Source organism: Balaenoptera borealis, assembly GCF_965194805.1.
Source record: "Balaenoptera borealis genome assembly, chromosome: 17".
NCBI classification, from domain to species: Eukaryota; Metazoa; Chordata; class Mammalia; order Artiodactyla; family Balaenopteridae; genus Balaenoptera; species Balaenoptera borealis.
In genome coordinates this window covers 78,748,202-78,768,387 of record NC_138876.1, presented here as the reverse complement: position 1 = coordinate 78,768,387, position 20,186 = coordinate 78,748,202, and the positions used below count along the sequence as shown (strand labels likewise).

General features: G+C 39.3%; 2 protein-coding genes across 8 annotated transcripts in view; one reads left to right on the top strand and one right to left on the bottom strand.

Moving 5' to 3' along the window:
• The window catches only part of PLAG1 (PLAG1 zinc finger), a 51,245-nt gene extending 37,347 nt beyond the window's left edge, over window positions 1-13,898 (bottom strand). For 5 of the 7 annotated variants that reach the window (XR_014236718.1, XR_014236719.1, XM_082364750.1 and 2 more), the window contains exon 1: window positions 13,670-13,898. The gene's annotated coding sequence lies outside the window, so the exon portion shown is untranslated. Of the gene's footprint in view, window positions 1-3,714; window positions 3,998-13,669 lie in introns of those variants that run through there. The other 2 variants (XR_014236720.1, XM_082364751.1) reach the window with 2 other exon arrangements.
• Window positions 13,899-14,218: 320 nt separating this feature from the next.
• Window positions 14,219-19,831, top strand: CHCHD7 (coiled-coil-helix-coiled-coil-helix domain containing 7). Its single transcript, XM_082364810.1, has 4 exons — window positions 14,219-14,370; window positions 17,208-17,277; window positions 18,852-18,950; window positions 19,693-19,831. The coding sequence occupies exons 2-4, from the start codon at window positions 17,224-17,226 to the stop codon at window positions 19,795-19,797; spliced, it is 258 nt and encodes an 85-aa protein (XP_082220936.1). The 5' UTR covers window positions 14,219-14,370; window positions 17,208-17,223; the 3' UTR covers window positions 19,798-19,831.
• The last annotated feature ends 355 nt before the right edge of the window (window positions 19,832-20,186 follow it).

Genomic DNA, 20,186 nt, shown 5'->3' with positions numbered 1-20,186 from the left:
TTTAAACAGAAACAGTCTCTTTTGTGCTCATTTTTGGTTTTGCTTTTACTAGGAAGAACTTTTAACTAAAACTTAGCTAAAAGAAAAGATCTTATAATATTTCTCATCTTTAAAGGATCAAACCCTCTGCTTTCATATTTGATTAATTTCAAGCTGTATTTAGAATACTAGTCCAATTCCGCCTTTAGTGAAGTGACAGATGAAACAGATAAAGGTATTTATCTGTAAAAATTCCCAAATTTTGTTTTTGGCAGTTGAATATCATACTTCTGAATTGTGTAACCTTTAAAAATCTAGGTTTAGTACAGCGTTAAACACAGAGCACAGTATACTAAAATATCTTTAAAATTTATTGTAATATGCATGCTTATTTTCCAGAAGTAGTTTTGGACGTTATCGTTTAATAAAAAAAAAAAAAAAAAAAAAAAAAAAAAACACAGAAAATTAGTGCAGACAGTACCGAGGCACTGCCATACACAGGGTGGCAGCACTGAGAGCAAAATACGTGCAAACAGCAGAATACTTGGAATGGCCAGCGCAGGCATACAAGTGTGCCTGAAATCTGATTATGAAAACACTTCTTAGACACACGGGTATTATGGTTTTAATTAAGAAATTCCTTTTAATTCTGGCAGAGGTATCATGCATTTTAGAAAAGCTCTTGTGAGTCAGCCTCTGAATATGATCAATTGCACTTCTCTCAAAACAAATTGCTTTCTCTTCCTCTTCCTTCACTGGCTGATAAAAGGTGAACTGGGTATGATGAAATTTAAGCGTCACAGCAGACCCAATGTTTAAGTAGACCAACTGGATCTCTAGTATATTTTTTTGTTTTTGTTTCCCATTTAAACTAAAACAAAACCAAAAACAGTTCATCCATTTCTCCTACCCCCTACCCCTTGCCTCTGGCAACCACGAATCTGCTCTATGTATCTATAAACTTGGGGTTTTTTAAAAATTAATTAATATATTTATTAGATTCCACATATGAGAGAGATCATACGGTATACATCTTTTTCTGTCTGACTTATTTCACTCAGCATAATACCCTCGAGGTCCATCCATGTTGGTGCAAATGGCAAGATTTCATTCTTTTTTATGGTTGAATAATATTCATATACATATTTACCACACACACACACCCCCCCCACATCTTCTTTATCCATTCATCCACTGATGGACACAAATTGTTTCCGTATCTTGGCTATTGTGAATAATGCTGCAATGAACATGCGGGTGCATATATCTTTTTGAGTTAGTGTTTTTGTTTACTTTGGATAAACACCCAGACGTAGAATTGTTGCGTCATATGACATTTCTATTTTTAATTTTGTGAGGAACCTCCATACTGTTTTCCACAGTGGCTACACCAGTTCACACCACCAAGGGTGCACAAGGGCTCCCTTTCTCCATATCCTCGCCAGCACCTGCTATTTCTAGTTATTTTTTTGAGAATAGCCATTCTAACAGCTGTGAGGTGATATCTCATTTCAGTTTTGATTTGCATTTCCCTGACAATTAATGATGTTGAGCATCTTTTCACGAGCCTGTTGGCCATCTGTATGTCTTCTTGGGAAAAAATGTCTTTTGCCCATTTTTAATCGGACTGTTTTTTTGCTTTAGAGTTGTATGACTTCTTTATATATTTTGAATATTAGTCCCTTATCAGATATATGATATGTAAATATTTTCTCCCATTCAGTAGGTTGTCTATTAATTCTGTTGATGATCTCCTTTGGGGTGCATAAGATTTTAGTTTGATGTAATGCCACTTCTTGATTTTTGCTTTTGTTGCTTTTGCCTTTGGTGTCAGATTAAAATAATCATTGCCAAGACCCATGCCAAGGAGCTTACTGCCTATGTTTTCTTCTAGGAGTTTTATGATTTCAGGCCTTATGTTTAAGTCTTTAATCCATTTTGAGTTAATTTTTGTGTGTAGTGTAAAATAGTCATCCAAGTTCATTCTTTTGCAAGTGGCTATCCAATTTTCTCAACATGGGTTATTGGAGAGACTGTGCTTTCCCCACTGTATATTCTTGGCTCCTTTGTTATGTATTAATTGACCATCAATGCGTGGGTTTATTTCTGAGCTCTCTGTTCTGTTTCATGGATCTATGTGTCTGTTTTTATTCCAATACCATACTGTTCTTTTACTATAGCTTTGTATAGTTTGAAATCAGGAAGTGTGAGGTCTCCAGCTTCGTTCTTCTTTCTCAAGATTCCACTGGGCATTCCAGGTCTTTTATGGCATCTTATAAATTTTAAAACCGTTTGTTCTATTCCTCTGAGAAATGCCTTTGGAATTTTGATAGGGATTGCAATGAATCTGTAGGTTGCTTTATAATCTGCAAATAAATATGGACATTTTAACAATATTAATTCTTCCAATCCATGAGCATGGGATATCTTTCCATTTATTTGTGCCTTCTTCAATTTCTTTCATCACTGTCTTAATAGTTTTCAGCACACAGGTCTTTCACCTCCTTAAATTTATTCCTAGGTATTTTTTTAATGCAATTTTAAGTGGGATTGTTTTCTTAATTTCTCTTTCTGATAGTTCATTATTAGTATATAGAAATGCAATGTATAGATTTTTTTGGTAATGATTTTGTATCCTGCAACTTTACTGAATTCATTTATTAGTTCTAATAGTTTTTGGGGGTAGTCCTTAGGGTTTTCTATATAAAGTTATCATGTCATCTGCAAGTAGTGACAATTTTATTTCTTCCTTGCCAATTGTCTTTTTCTTGCCTAACTGACCTGGCAGGACTTCCAATACTATGTTGAATAAAAGTGGCGAGAGTGGGTATCCTTGTTTTTTCCTGATCTTAGAGGAAAAGGTTTTCACCACTGAGTATGATGTTAGCTCTGAGCTTGTCATATATGGTCATTATTATGTTCAGGTATATTTCCTCTATACCTGATTTGTTAAAAGCTTTTTTTTTTTTTATCATAAATGAATATTGAATTTTGTTAAATGCCTTTTCTGTATCTGTCGAGATGATCATATAATTTCTGTCCTTCATTTTGTTAACATGATGTATCATACTGATTTGTGGATGTTGAACCATCCTTGCATCCCTGGGATAAATACCACTTAATCATGGAATGTGGTCCTTTTAAGGTATTATTAAATTCAGTTTGCTAATATTTTTTTGAGGATTTTTGCATCTATGTTCATCAGAGATATTGGTTGGCTATAATTTTCTTTACTTATGGCATTCTTGTCTGGCTTTGGTATCAGGGTAATGCTGGCCTTGTAAAATGAGTTTGGAAGAGTTCCCTCCTCTTCTACTTTTTGGAAGAGTTTGAGAAGGACTGGAATTGCAGGCATACCTCGGAGATATTGCAGGACTGGTTCCAGACCACTGCAATACAGCAAATACTGCAAAAAGCAAGTCACATGATTTTTTTTTTGTTTTCCCAGGGCATATAAAAATTATGTTTACATTATACTGTAGTCTATTAAGGGTGCAATAGAATCGTGTCTTGATAAACAATGTGATTAAAGAATACTTTATTGCTAAACAATGCTAATCGTCATCTGAGCCTTCAATGAGTTGTAATCTTTTTGCAATAGTAACATCAAAGATCACTGATGACGGATCACCATAACAAATATAATAATAATGAAAAAGTTTGAAATATTGTGAAAATTACCAAAATGTGACACAGAAGTGAATACTGTTGGAAAAATGACACCAATAGACTTGCTTGATGCAGGGTTGCCACAGACCTTTAATTTGTAAGAAACACAATATCTGTAAAGCACAATAAAATGAGGCATGCCTGTAATTCTTCTTTGAATGTTTGGTAGAATTCACCAGTGAAGGTGTCTGGACTTTTGATTGTTGGGAGGTTTTGATTACTGATTCAATCTCCTTAACCAGTAATCCATCTGTTCAGATTTTCTATTTTGTCATGATTCAGTCTTGGTAGATTGTATGTTTCTAGAAATTTGTCCATTTCTAGGTTGTCCATTTGTTGGTGTAACTGTCTGTATAACAAAGTGAATCAGCTATACGTATACATATATCCCCCTATCCCCTCCCTCTTGTGTCTCCCTCCCACCCTCCCTATCCCGCCCATCTAGGTGGTCACAAAGCACCGAGCTGATCTCCCTGTGCTATGTGGCTGCTTCCCACTAGCTACCTATTTTACATTTGGTGGTGTATATATGTCAATGCCACTCTCTCACTTCGTCCCAGCTTACCCTTCCCCCTCCCCATGTCCTCAAGTCCATTCTCTCATAGTAGTCTCTTATGATGCTTTGTATTCCTGTGGTATTAGTTGTACCAACTCTTTCATTTCTTATTTTATTTATCTTAGTCCTCTTTTCTGGGCAGGGTGAGTCTAGCTAAAGGTTGTCAATTTTATTTATCTTTTCAAAGAACCAGCTCTTAGTTTCATTGCTCTTTTCTATTATCTTTGTAGTCTCTATTTCATTTTTTCTCTAATCTTTGATGTTTCCTTCCTTTCTTTTTCTAGTTCCCTGAGCTCTTTTTCTAGTTCCTAAAATATCCCTAAAAGTTAGGTTGCTTATTTGAACAAGAAGATATAACATCTGTAAATATCTGTGTACCCAACATAGGAGCACCTAAATATATAAAGCAAATATTAATGGACCTAAAGGGAGAAATAGACAGCAATACAATAATAGAAGGGAACTTTAATACTCAACTTACATCAATGGACTGATCACCCAGACAGAAAATCAATAAGGAAACACTGGCCTTAAATGATATATTAGACCAAATAGAATTAACAGGTATTTGCAGAACATTCCATCCAAAAGCAACAGAATACACATTCTTCTCAAGCACATATGAAACATTTTTCAAGACAGATCATATGTTAGGCCACAAAACAAGTCCCAATAAATTTAAGAGAACTGAAATCATATCAAGCATCTTTTCTGACCACAATGGTATGAAACTAGAAGATAATTACATGAAGAAAACCAGAAAATTCACAAATATGTTGATTAAACAAAATGCTACTGAGCAACCAATGGGTCAAGGAAGAAATCAAAAGAGAAATTTTTAAAAAAAACCTTGAGACAAATGAAAATGGAAAGGTAACATACTAAAATTGATGGGATGCAGCAAAAGCAGTTCTAAGAGGTAAGTTCATAGCGATAAATGCCTAACTCTAGAAGAAGAAAAGTTTCTATGTAGTATAGATTTAAAAAGATAACCTGAGCTAGATTAAGGGTGCTTCAAGATAGGAACTTCTTTTAAGAATAATATGATCTAGGGAACAGGAATTCTCTTATTAAATAAAAGCAGTTAAAGTTTTGAAATAACTGTCTTAATTAGGTTATAATGTCCAAAAAAGAAAGGGTTTTAAGGAAAACACTGTTACACTACGTAAAAAAAAAAAACACCAAAATATCCCTAAGAGTATTAAATGCTTTAATGATTAAAAAATTCAAATATAATGAATATTCAACTGATGTAGATAAAAGCAATACTAAACCATTCATCTCCATTTTTCTTTCAAAAATAACTATAATAATTGAATATGTTATGATTTTTGAAGTAATTTTGCCCACGTATTTGAAAAGTACATTTTCATTAACTGTCAAAGGATAGATGTTTTAGGAACTTCTATAAACTGCCAGATTTTATATGTGTTCACTTTTGTTTACAAACTTCGAGGCACACAAAAATAGATTCGGGTACAAAAACAACTTTCAACTAAAATTCCCTATATTTCAGCAGTACACCAAGTTATCCTGTTCAATACTTAAAACCTTCATTCTATGTCTAATTAAAACGATTACTTGATAGTTTACTTTCATTTTGATTTGGGTAAATGATTATGATAATATATTTTACCTGTAATATCTTTTAAGATGTGATGTATACCAAATTATTACTAAGGAATACCTGTCTTATACAATTTTCTTATAAGAAAGCTAAAGCAAGTTACATTAGAAGCTAAACCTGATATGTGTACTTTACACAGGGCATAGTTAAATCAGTTATTTGTTTGCATGGCAGTAGCTCTGAGGATGCTCAAATTTTATGAAGCAGAAAAAGAAAAGCATAAAATATCACTAACTGCTGTCAGAGGTATGCCTTACACTCATAGGCACTTTGCTGGAAACATTTTAAACTATTCCAAATAAGACCTACTAGGGCTGCTTCCACCACTCTTGGTATAATCAACATACCTATTTTATTATATATCTAATGCTATTTTAGTGCTGAAACACTGTGCATTTGAATAGTAATTTTCAAGTAAAATTCTATTAATATTAGAAGAGAAACATAATTGAAACTGAAATTTTACCCAATTAAATTACTTCAGACAATATCAAATTAGAAAAACACATGAAAAACATTTTCTCAGTTTTATTTAGAAAATAATTTTAGAAGTACAAGGGAAGCAAATTCATGTTTGAGAGGTAGCTTATAATCAGATATGATGATCATATTAATATTTATTTTTTAGGTTATAATAGATCTTACCCAAATATCTAAAGTGACAACCCTCCCATAAACTGTAAATTTAGAGCAAATTTAGTTTTAAGGTAAAGGAGCTAATTTCTCTTCTTTGGAATGGAACAGTTACAGAAACTGAGAATTTGCACAAAGTAGCTTAAAAAAGGTAATGCTCTCTTATATAAAACAGTATTTTCATTTCATTGCCTAAAATTGATAAAAATAAAACCTATTACTATAACTCTTTTGGAGTATGATGAAAAGTGATGCAGGCTCTGTGTAATTCCAGCATTAAGACAATACAAGAAAATAAAATCAAGTTATTGAGAAAATCTAGCAGGCTAAAATTCAACTGGTGCTATTTTGAACCTGCACATTTGAACTACCTCAAGCTTTCAGGTTCAATTTCTTAAAATTCTTCTGATCAAGAACAAGTCAATCAACTTTTTGCTAAAGTATCTTCAAATGAACAAAACTGACTAAAACATTTTTCTAACTTTGCCTATTAGACAAAGGGACTAAATTCCTCATTCTCTAATTTCTAGTTTAACAGTCTCCAAAAATATATCTCAAAATTAAAGGCTCTAAGGTCAAACTACTGATTAAAAAGATAATTTTTTAAAAAGTCAGATGGCAGCCCTTTAGTTGTAGCATTTCATCTGAGAATTAACATTCCCATATTCAGAAACTAAAAGATAGGATATCATAAATAATCAATAAACACATGTGCAATTCCAATACTGGTTTGAGAAAATAATTCAAACATTTAATATCTGAAAGCCTAAAATGAGTCTCTCACTCTCAAAAAAAAGGTAGCGCTCAAGACTCTGCAATGGCAGATCATCACACTCTGTAGAGACCCGTGAAGAAAAGATGCCTCCTCTACCCTCAAAATATTTTCTGATATTGAAGGAAAAGCCCACTCCCGAACATAATACTGTAACAGGTCTAGATTCTCCTTCAGAAAATCAATTGCTAATTAGTAAATGGGAAGGAAAATTCCTTTAATTGTCAGCCTACACCTAAAAACATTCCAGAAATTAACAAGTTTGTGAATGTTCTTATCTTTACCTTGTGAGAAGCTTTTTAAATGTTATGAAGTCTGTAAGAAATGATTTAAATTGCCCTAAAAAAGTCCACAAAGTACACTGTTCTTACACTAAGGTTTTAAAATTTATTTCATTAACTTAACAGAAAGTTTTAAACTTTCTGATGAAGAATGAAGAAAATAATTTTCAACAGTTTCTAAGATTTTTCAGAACACTTCACTTAGGTACACATTTAAAATAATCTTTAATCTTTTAAAAAAATAACAAAAAATCGTTTTTCCTTATTTAAAAATAAAGAATTCCAAATAACCACTACACATTATTCTTAGAATTTAATTTAGTTTAATACAGGTCTAAAGATATGGAGGGAGAACTTTGGGGGAATCTATTTTTAAAAGGTTATAAAACCAGCAATTTGTATTACAAATACTCTCTTATAGATCCCCCAATTATCACTCTCATTTTGGGGGGGGGTAAATTTATTATTATTTGCTTTGCATTTAGTTATTCTTTATTCACAGAAGTCAAATTTTAGATTTACCATGATTATTATTTAATCTGATATTCTCATCCTCTAGTTCTTTCCCATTAATTTTGGACATTTTAGTCCATACTTATGTTCTTGTAATACACTTTCATTATTGAAAACTCATTTTTTTTTTAAAGACATCAAAAAAGGACACTTTTGCTTTCTAACACATTCATATTTCTAGGTTTTCTATGTATTTAGATTAGGAAAAGTTTTCACTTAAAAAAAAATACAGGGAAACATTTCAAGCCAGTTGCTTCTCCTATTAAGCTAGGACATAACTGCCTGAATTCATTCATTCTGTGCAGGCATACCCATTTCTTAGGCTGCCATCTCAAATCCCCCCCACCCCACACTGTGGTTAGTTTTAATACCACGACCCTGCAGTAACTCTGTTTACAAGACATCCAGGGACTTATAAACACTAACAATTTTAATGCAGTATCACATCACTTCACTTTTTAAAAATGAGATATTATTTGTTTTCTGAAATTGTGATTTTGTTTTCTGATAAGCATTAAAAAAAAAAAAGAGCAAAAACCTTAACACTTTAACAACAACAAACACCAGTACATACACAAAATCGGAAAACAAAAATACCAAAGCACCTTTGGCAGTTCCTCGCCACTATACCCTTGTCAGTACCACCCTTGGGGGACAAGGTGGAGACAGGTGGGCACCCAGACTAGAATGCAAACGACTGGGCAGTAGGCCAAGTGATTTAAAAGCAAAAATCAAATCATGGCCCTGCAATCATTTCTGCCAGGCTTTCACACATGTGTATTTCTCATAACTGCAAATGGGAAGTACACACCAATACTTTCATAAAATGTTATGGTCTCAAATTTTGCATTTAATTTCTCAAATTAAATTTAAAAATTAAATTTGCTAATGAGATATAAAAATTGCCCTGTATAAATGAAAAGTAGTAACACAGTAGATGTCAGGTTCAGGCTTTTCAAAAAAAAAATTAGGGACTGAAATACATACAAAAGTAAAAATTAGTTGCCTCCAAAGTGGTCTTATTGTACAATGGGCAAGAATTCCCCTGCATGGATTCTAAAATCATAGTTAACTTTACAGTTCATCAATCCAATGTACCCTGCCCTCACATTTAACTTATTTGTAAATACTTTTCCAAGGCTACCTAAACAGTTACTAATTGGTTAAATATGCTGCCTACATTAATTCCTGTTAAAATTAAAGAAATCAAAGGTCCATTTTTGTTCTTTTGCAGTGTCTGATATATTTTTAAAGTATTTGATGTTTCAGATAAGGTGTTTATCAGGTTCTTAAAGCATTTAGAAAATGGCTCAAGGGACAATTTTTAGCCCTTTTACCTTTAACATATTCATTATCTTGGATTGTGTTGAACAGATTCAGTTGTTCCTTCCTTCTTCTGAAACTCTTCCCTACTCAAATAACTTAAGAATCTAAGACGTTATCAACATAAAGAGGACAATTTGTTATTTATTTCCTATACATTTGGAAACACATCAAAAAGAACAAGTATTCCAGGTTGTGTAAGTAAAGTTATTCAGTAGAACTTTTTTCTTTTTTCTTGGGTGTGTGTGTGCGTGTGTGTGTGTGTGTGTGTGTGCACGTGTGTGTAACAGGTAATTTTTTATATATATTATTTTTCCAAAGAACAAGATTCTAAATAAAAAACATTAAAACATTCCTGGAAGGAACCAATATTTTGATTACACAGCTTAAGGGGCAAATGATTATCAAAACAAAACTTCAAAGATAGCTATAGATACATGTTTCAGTTCTCGGGCTTTTCAAATCTCAAAGACAGGAGCATTGTATTTCATTCAGCAAATAACAATTTAATCCTTACAAAGGAAAATTTCCAGAATACCAAACCAAAATGTATGCAGTGACAACCAGGATTATGTTAAAAACAAAGGAAAGAAAAAGAACACCTTTGTATGATATTAAAACACAGAGTATCCTTAAAATTTTGAAACTATGTTGATAAAAACATTCATTAATTTATTTAGCTGTAAGATGTCTGTTTATTAAAATATTTAGGTTATAATAAATATGCAGGTATTGAATTTTATCAGAATTAGCCCAAATTTATAAATCATCTTCCACAGCAGCTAAATACCTTACAGAATTTCAAATAGCAAAATTAGGCATATAAATTTCAAATAAGAATCTCAGCCTATGAGGTTTCTGTAATTCTAACTGAAATAAAGATTTTGAGTATACAATAACTTTAGGTTATTTCTGTAAATTGGTACAATTTAATGGTAGCTTCAGAAAAAAGATGTTCAACAGGTAGTATTTCTTAGGCATTAAAAAAGCTCAGTACAATCAATTCAAATTAGTAATCATGCTCTATCTAAATAAGACTCTCTGAGGAATTACAGGTTTATACTTGTGCGCTCTGAGTGCATTTTCTGATTCAGAAAAGTAACTAGTTGTGTAAAACCCAAACATGAAGTAAGTTTCATACCAATCTTTGTGAGATAGAAAAAAAATCACAATACCAGCACTTTTATTTAGGTTGACAGTAAACTAATCATAACTTGAAGTGTCCAAGCAACCTCAATAACCTAATGGTCTAATGTAACTGGAAGAAATACTTTTCCTTCACTTTTACAGAAACTGAATTTATTGATATTAGTATCTGGTTTGTGAAAGTGGCAACTATTCAAGATCTAAAAGTCTCACTTATTTTAAACACATAGCCGAATTCTGACCATTTATAGTCAATGTAACTGTCTTGAGCCAAAATACAATGAAAATGTAAGATAAATTTCAAAGGTTTTATAAGTATTAATGGCATTCTGAAACCTCTGGAAAGATTATTTGGGGGGGGGGGAGTTTCTCTTCTCCATTGACAGTTTAATCACTTTCCAATCAATTTTGATTTAACAGTGGTTCATGGGATTAATTTTTTAATGAGTTCTTAGAAAGCTGCAATTGCTTCCAAAATCAGAAACCACACTACACCAATGTAATGCTATCATGGAGATGTTTACAGAAAGGTGCAGATAAGAGCTCAGAGGTGAACACAGGTTAACATACACTAGACTTCAAAATAATAATTTGTACAGTATGGCAAGAAAAAATATTCTGTATAAGAAGTCTAAAAATCCAGCCCTAATTTTAATCCATTTCTATAAATCATAAAAACAAGGGAAAATAGGCATCTATTCCAGAAACTTCATATACCTGTGGAAAACGGAACACAAGTAAATTCTATTCGAGATTAACCTTAATCTCCAATAGAGGACAGCAAACAACCTACACATTTTAAATTTTGGAAATACTGTGAAAATCTAAGCCATTGGAGTCAATAGCAGTTTATGATCAGTAAACATTTCCTGTTAAATAACACAAATAAATTCAACTTAAAAGATGCAAACTGCTAGGTCACAGGACTTTAAAACCTTTCAATTTCCAAGGCGCAGAGTTACAGCACATGTATAGGATGGGGTTTTAAAATGGGTATGCGTAAACTTTTCCATGGTGTTGGTGTATGTGCTTTTTTTCCCTTAAAGAAATGTCTCCTGCCTACAGTGTAAAAGAATCTCCACCACTCTGTCTGCAGTTTTCAACCAGAAGTCCTCAATGTACCTTAAGCCAAATTGAATATTAGGTATTTTACAGCTTTTACAAAATGGCTGTAAAATCACATTATGGGCATACACAGCTCTTTGATCTCACTGCACAGAATTCACAGCTGTTCAATAATGCTATACCATTACACCACACACCTTAAACTATTCCCATTTTTCCACAATTCCTTCCAAAATCAGCTTCCAAAGCAAAGCAATGTAACATGCAAAGTTCCTGGGAGGGCTTGTTACACAAAAGAACAGCTTGGATACAAACTGATCTTCACAATATCCATCTTCTGTTGGGCTTGCTTATCCCTCCTTTCCCTCCATCACTGCTAAAGGTGGGTGCATTTGAGTAATGGAAAGAGGAGACTCTTCCATCACCACACCCTCCCAGAACCTCTGCATCTGGTCCTCACGCAGGGATTCTGTGTAGGTGATGAAAATCATAAGAAAAGAGAAGCTGTCCCTTTAAAATGCCCTGCTCTGTCCCATATCCCACGTGGAACCAACATCAGCAGCACTTTCCCACTAACTTCAATGTGATGCAAGAGGCACCATCCTTTTCTATACGTAAAACCAGAAAACCTCAGCTGAACACTCTTTCCTGAGGATGAGCAGGTGAAGGAAACGTGTCAGGAAGGGATAAACCCAGCAGCTGCCCACCCCACCCCAAAAGGTGCTCCAGCCTTGCACACCAGCCTCTGTGTGAAGCATCACCTCTCTACCCCTCCTCTGTAGAGCCTAGTCTGAAGAAACGAGGGAGCCACCAACAAAACCTGAAGCATAAATGCGACGAAAATGCCATCTAAAGCCGGAAAGGTTTATTCTTCCAATCACACATATTAACTCTATTAAGAAAATGGCATCACTTTTTTTTCCAACGGAGGGGGGGGGGAAACCCCGCAACGATCATTAAAAGAGAGTTATAAAATAGCAAATATAGTGTTTATCTTATCTCAGATCAGTCCACATTACCAATAAGTTTAGCAGTTTCTGCACTACCACCTCCCCCCCTCCCTCCCCCTCCTTCTCGAGCATCGGATTTTCACGTTTTCTCATTGTCGGTTGAGTTATAAAAGGCTTTTGCCCTTCGAAAGTTTTAAAAAATAAATAAATATTAACTCCTTGGTCCCTGCAAAGTCAAAATGGGCTTCAGGGGAAAGGCGGTTCATCCTTCTACCTTGAGCGAGAAAACGGGGAGCATCCCGGATTTTTTGGGATTTTTTTGCGATTTTTAAAAAATTTTTATTTGGTTATATGCCTGAGTTCTCCCTCCATTTTGGTTGTTTATGATACTGACAACAAGCTGTCCCTGCTCTGTGCAGATCTCCTGCTTTCATTTACCACCCCTCCTCCCGCAGGCACACACCCCGGGCTCACACCTCCCCGTAGACCCCGCACCCCGACCCCGACTCGCCCACCTGAGGAAAGGGCAAAAACAAATCCGTTTCTCCAAAAAAGAAAAACCTCTTTTGAAAAAGGGGCAAAGTTCCCCCAAGTCACTCAAAGTGCCCCCCAAATATTGCCGACTGCGGGTTTCCGCCAGGCCCTTTGGGAAGCGACCTTCCCCCGGGATGTTTTGGTGGAAAATGCGGAGAGTTTACTCGTAAAACTGAATTTATATTAATTTTTCCCTTATTTTTCGGGTCTCTAATGTCTTCCGCTCTCGCTGCTGCCGCTGCCGCTGTCACAATATTCACAGCACCAGAGAGGAGGAGGAGGAGGAGGAGGAGGAAAACTTTTCAAACTTTCCAGACCCTGAATAAAGGGGTTTTTTTTTTTCCCACCGACCTCACCTTCGGGTCTCCAGCCGCATCGCCCCCTGCCCTGTCAGCAGCGACTCCGGGAGTCCTCGCACCCCCGCTGAATGATTTTATTTTATTTTTTATTATTATTTTTCTCTCTGGGGTCCTGAGCAGGGGCTGAGAGTAGCACAAACTTTTCCTCCTCCTGCCGCCGCCGCGGCTCCTCTGCCCCCTCGGCGAGTCCCATAATTTAAATAACCCTGATATTTCTCCCGCTAAACGCCTCTCCGCCGCCCCGGACCCCGGGAGAACTCACCGCGGGGCTTTAACATCCTCCCTCCGGCCCGTCCGCCGCCTTTACACCGCCCGCGGAATTTCTAATAATTTTTTTCTCATATTTCGGGCTGGACGCGGCGGGCCTGGAAATTGTTTCCTTACGCCTCTTTCCAGCAGCCATTGTAGTGTATGCGCTGCCCCTGCAGCCCAACTTGCAGCTGCCGCCGCCGCCGCCGCCGCCGCCGACGTCGCGCCCACCGCTGCCTCCCCCGGCCCGCTCGGCCGCCGCCCCCGCCTCCCGCCGACCCGCCCCCTGCCCCCGCCCGCCGCTGCGCCCGCCCCCCCCGCACGCTCCGCCCCGGGGTCGACCACTGGACGCCGCCGCCGCCGCAGCTGGGCCCGCCGATTGGCTCGCCAAGCCGCCCGTCAAGCCGAAGTGTTAAGAGGCGGGCCGCGGCGCGGGGGGGCGCGAGGGGGCGGGGCCTCGCGCGCCGCCCCGCCCACTCCTCCCGCCTCGGCCCTCCTCCCGCCGGCCGGGGGCGGGGCGAGGCCCGCCCGCCCCCGCCGCGCCAGGCCCCGCTCGGCTGTCAGTCAGGCGGCGGCGCTCCCCGATTGGGCCGGCGGCCGCCGGGGAGCGGGGGCAGCACGTTGGGATGCGCGCTACTTAAGGTCCCGCTGCGTGAGCCATTGACGTGTTTGGAGCTGGAGACGGCCTGGACGCTGGTGAAGCGGCCGCCCGAGGTGAGTAGTTCCCCGCCCTTCCCTCTGCGGCGGCTGCCGGGCTGCGGGGAGAGACCGGCGCGCCTGGGCCGCCGCGGGGCCCGTATCCGCTTCTCCGGCGTGACGCCGCTTCCACCAGGCCTCTCCTGGGCGCGGGCCCCTTCCCGTCACATCCTCCCCGCAACACGGGTCTCCTCGGGCCGGGGACGAGGAAGTTGCCCCCTGCCTGGGCACCCCCGGCCCTTCCTTCACCCTTCTTCCCAGTCTTTGGAGCGTAACTGCCTAGCCCTGCCCCCAGTTCCCTGCGTTTTTCTCTCCCCCTGCCCTCCTGGGCGCCGTCGAAGGTGAAGGTCGGAGCAAGGTGGGTTCACCTGCGCCCGCCGTCGGGGGGCCGGGCAGCTCGCTGGAGGCAGCGGGGCCTGGGGCTCGCCTGGCTCCAGGCTCTCCGCTCGCCTTCCCCGCCCCCTCCGCAAGGCCACCGCGACTTCCTGACCCTGCCTGCCTGCACCCAGCCGTGGGTTAAAGGCTTGAGGGCCTCGCAGGACGTGTTTCAGCTTCCCGACGGTTGCCCTGCGGTTTGGGAGGGCCGCAGCCCCTGCCAGGGCAAGGACCAGCCTGGGAGGGGTGGGTTGCACGGGTCAGCAGCGTCCGCGTCCCCCTTGCCTTGCGGAGCTGCTCGGAGTGGGGACCTGAACCACTCACTGGGTGGGAAATCGAGAAATAGTTTTTAAAGCAGTTTGCCCTTTGGAAAAGGTTTTAAAGCTATTCCTCAAACGTGCTGTGCTTTTGCGGCCCGTCTCTCAAATCGTTGGTTTCTTTCTGACTGTTCCCTGCAAGTAGAGCTTCGTCACGTTTGTTTGGTACCTTCAGAAACTAAGTAGATAAGGCCTCGCTGGCGGAACACTCGATCTCGACTTCAGCCCCGCTCCTCACTGTAAACTGACATTTCCTCTTCATTTCCAGTTGATACATGAGGATTCATGCAAGGAAGGTGACAGTCGGAAATCCAAACTTAGATTGACTTGTATTTAGAATCCGGAAGGGAAAGGAAATGAAAGGTGGATAAACTCCTACAGCAGACCTGATTCGGTATATGTGATGTTAGCCGGTGTTACTTGTAAAGAATTCCTGACCCATGACAATGATAAAATGCGAAGCAGAACATTTTCACAGAAGGCAGGCAACCTGAGTTCTGTCTGCGTCTGATTGTTGTTGAGATTATATCCAAGGCATATAAACAGCTAAGCAAAGTTCTCTGCTCTCACAGCATAGGACAGATGCAGAAAGGAAGACTGTGAATTTACTTAGTGCCCTCACCTCTCATAAGAAGAAGGGAAGCCTGCAAAGGAATTGTATTCAGGAGAGGAAGAAGCGTCTACGTATAGTTGAACAGCATCTTGAATTTCCTTTTTGCCAGGATGTTTCTGCTAGCTAGGTATACTCATGTATTGGTCAGTGAAGATCATAAAATAGAAGGATTACTTAGCAGGTACTGAAAAGACCCCCGAATGATTAGGCTTTTTTCCATCCTTCTTTGCAAAGGTTACCTCCTTTAGCCTGGACATCCTGGTCTTTCTCTTAATAGAGAAACGGTACTAGTTGACTCAAGATTCAGAATACCTTCACTTTTCAGGAGCTTGTGGAGTTTGATTGTTTTTCCTGAATGTACTTTATTTATTTTAACATGACTGATATTTTTTGATGGTCCCATCTTGGGCAAGGAAAGTCGAAACCACTTTGTACAAAAATTCTGAGCTCTGTCTGGTTATACTGATGCAGTTTTCATTCAGTGGTGTTTTTGGTAAGTCATACTGCATAATTTGCTGGCTTCTCCTTTGATCTTTAGGTAAAAGACAGTTAAGCTAGAACACCGTTCAGGAGTAAGTTCCTTAAACTTAGTGCAGAGCGTTTAAAAATATTTGTGGGTGGCTTCATCGATAGTATGCCAATACGTTGAAATAAACAAAAAATTACTTTTTAGTAATTAACAGTTAGTTGACTATTTTTTTAGTTTTCTCTTTTAGTTCATTTCTATGGCATGTCTTTGAAGATAATGGTATACCAATTTCAATTAACTTCATTATAGAGAGTAGTTGTCCTGGGATAGAGTCGACATACTTGTCGTAAGAGTATATGAGTTGACTTGGAATCACTGACTGGCTCTTAGAGAGCTGTGATCGTCTTTAATGGATACAGGCTTCTTCAGAGCTGTATCTGTATATGGCTTTAGTTGGCAGATGACAGCTCCACAGTAGTATTCCCTGACTTCCTTCAACCCTGGCAAGGATCAGTTAAATAGAAGATGCCCCTGGAAGTTAAGTTTCAGAATGTCAACTAAGTAATAACTTTGTTTTGTTTTTGTTCTTGGTATATTGGCCACCCCAGGGCCGGCCATGGAGTAGACATTCACATACTTTAGTTAACAAATGTTTTTGCTAAAGTTGGGTTGTACTAAATTATTCCACCCTTATTTTGTGTGCTAATCCATGTATAATAAGGAAGTAATAGAGTGCATGCGGTATTCTTAGGTTTCGTTAATACATTTAATTGCTTAACCTTTAGAAATAGGAGTAAACTAAAACCAAAGTTTAGCTGAACTATCTTTCTTTCTGGACATTGTAATCAAATTTCAGTAGATGCACTTCAGTAATTTAAATAAGGCCTTTGTGCTGAGGCACACGTCAGTGCAAAGGAGAATCACATCCAAGTCTTTACCCTGAAAATACAGAGGTTATATGAGTTCCTCACTGGATAATCATTATGCCAAAATTAACTTTTCAAGTACTTGTGGAGCTGATGAGATTTACTGGCTTATATTGTCATCCGCTGTGTAACTCTTCCCCAACATCTGCCTGCAGGAAGAAGACAGTTAGGATGTCCGTGGTAACTGGAAGGCTGAGAGATCCTGACATAAATCCTTGCTTGTTGGTAAGCCAGTTCGCTTTTAATTGTCGCGAGTATTAAGTTGGAAAAACAGGCTTCTTCTGATTTTGTGGGTGTCAGTTTTCTGCAGTTCTTAAATAAAGTTATTTCTGTACAAGAAATATTCCTGGCCTGTGTATCCTTATTTCACTAGAGCATTTTTAGATATTCATAATCTAGCTAACAAGGATTCATCTCTTTTAAGTTTCCCTAATTTGTATAACATCACTGTTAATGCTAGACAAGCATGTGTAACACTGAGGAAATTCTTGAGTCCAAACACGCAAAGATGGGAAGTAGGTATTTTTAAACGGTCACTGAAATTTATGTTTTGATAGCAGTGATTTCATCATGTCCCTGAGACAGCCTGGCTGAGGATATGGGCTGATAACTGAATTAGGCTATTTAAAGCCTGAAGGTTTTCACAGAGGTATCATGTAAACAGAACATTTTGTTGTAATGGTAAGGTTTTATTGGCATTTATTTGGTAAGATTAGCGGTTCTTACTTGTGGCATTGTCACCCTTGACTAATGCAGTCATCGGACTGGTGCTATGAAAATTATATTCCCGATCCTATATGCATTTTCCACATATACACATTCATTAAATATTCGGCTTAGAAAATTAGCTTTGCTATACATATGAAATCTGTTTAACAGCTTTAGCTAGACCATGTTTCTTAGATCTGTGAAGCAAGTTACCTTCCCCTTTATTTAAAGCTTTCCTTTAGCTGGAGTCTCAGAATCATGCCTTTCACTTTGAAGTTTGTTCTCCAATCTACTTCCAGTTCAGACAGCTGAAATTTAACTCCCAAATGGCAGCTACCCTCCTTTGAACTCTTAGCCCTGTGTTGCTTGCTCATTGTGGTTTTGAAGTGATATTAATGATACCTATTAAAATTGCTCCCATACTAGTGTATTTACTTGCGTAATGGAGCAAAGGATAGCCGAACATGCGTTGAGATGACTGTCGTTAATTTAAGTTACCTCGATGCAGACCGGTCATTAGCAACTTACTTAGGTTCTGGAAACCACCTCAGCTCAAACATTCAAGTCCAAGCGAGAACTTGGAGGGGCGGAGAGCTGCCCTCCGAGTCGGGAGACTGGGTTTTGCTTCCGTGTACAGCAGTGATGCCCTCCCCGCTCCACCCCGCCTCGCGTGGCTTGTGGGATCTTAGTTTCGAGACCAGGGATTGAACCCGGCAGCGAAAGCACCGATTCCTAACCACTGGGCCGCCAGGGGACTCCTTGCATCGTGATCTTGAGCACGTTGCACCTTACCTCGGCCTCTTCATTGAACGGTTACTGGGTTAAGTGATCTCGGTCAGTGCTTCGACTCGAATTCCTGTGATCAGATATTCAGAGAACTGACGCAACTGTGAAAAGGAAGATGTCTGCTTTGAGCAGAACGAGTGCTGGGATAGTTGGAAAGATATTTCTGTTCCTGTTCATTATCTGTTCGTTCAAATGAACGAAAAGGAACTATTTCACATTACCTGCTCTGGGGGGGAAGCAGCTTCAGAAGTTTGTTTTTAGATGCCATTCCACCTCTTAAATGATACCTATCTTCCGTATTTAAGGAATCTGATGCTTCTACCAGATGTATGGATGAGAATAACTATGAGAGGGGAAGGTGTTCCACTCACTTCCTGAAGTACAAAAACTGCCGGAAGTTCTGGGTAAGCCTGGTTTGGTTACCTTTATGTTAAAACTCATCTGTTCACCTTGAAACTGAAGCCTGAAGTTTGTCAGTACCCGCAGTCCTTCCTTAGTGATGGCTGTCGGAAACTTACCTTTTCGGCTTGATCCTCCGTGTGCCCTGAAGGATCCTTGGGCGCTCTCGGTAGCTGCCTCACCCTCCTCCCACGTGTAAGGACGCAGGTCTCATAGAGGTGGGTCTTCCTACGTGCATAAGCGTGTGCGGCCCTAAAGTGATAACCTTGTTATAAGTGGAGTTTTCTGGAGGTGAGCGGAACGGGTGGCTCGTCCCGTCACAGCGCGCATCAGGCTTGCTTTCCTCTTCCTCCTCTCCCGCCATCACCCGTGGTCCCATTTTTGGCGGACGTTGCTGTAGAATTTGTTTCTCTGAGCGCTGGTTGCAGCTGCTTCCCGTCCCTCTGCTAGATCACCTGTTGGTTTCATTCGGCGGTTATTCCGTAGCTCCTCTCGATGGGCCTGAAGTTACAAAGTGTGTCCCCACCCCAGTTCCAGTTAACATATTCCTGTGCGAATAATCACTTCTGTTTAATTGATAATCGTCTGAAAACAGCATCTGGAGTCCTAGAATTCATTCTTTGTTTTTTTTTTAAACTCGGTTTTTTATGTTTCCTTTTTGAAGACCACAATAGCAGGTTACTGGCAATTGATTAGCATTTAGTACTTGACTGATTTTGGTTTCTTCTTTTTTGTACATACACACAGAATGCTATCATGATCCAGAGAAGACGGAATGGAGTGAAGCCGTCTATGCCTACAGCAGCAGAGAGAGACATAATCTTGGGAGCAATGGGCAAGATGCCCTATTGAGTGTTTGCATTAAAGTGGTTTATTTAACTCAGAAGCAGATGAATATGTTTAATAAGTGGTTACGGTAACTTCTTAAGACCTTCCAGGCCTTACCCAGACAGATCTCAGATTCCACCAGGGGAAGCCCTGTGTCCTCTGTGTTTGCTCTCAGTGCCGTAACGAGAGCAGGCCACTCTGGCTGTGCCGTGTCACCAAGTTTACAAGACTTCCTGAAGGCAAGGGAGCGTCAGGAAGGACTCCATGAAGAGGTGAGCTTTTCCGCTGGGTTTCGAAAGAGAAGTAAGTCGTGAACGAGGAAGGACTTAACGGGGGTGAAAGGGGAGCAGTGCTTCCAAGGAAGAGAAGTGATGTGAGTGACATCATGATGGAGGGAAAGCTGGAGCCACATC

Coding starts and splice junctions, on each gene's coding strand:
- CHCHD7 (XM_082364810.1), top strand. CDS start 17,224: ATGTCCGTGGTAACTGGAAGGCTGAGAGATCCTGACATAAATCCTTGC. Junction 17,278..18,851: donor ACATAAATCCTTGCTTGTTG/GTAAGCCAGTTC, acceptor TCCGTATTTAAG/GAATCTGATGCTTCTACCAG. Junction 18,951..19,692: donor AAAACTGCCGGAAGTTCTGG/GTAAGCCTGGTT, acceptor ACATACACACAG/AATGCTATCATGATCCAGAG.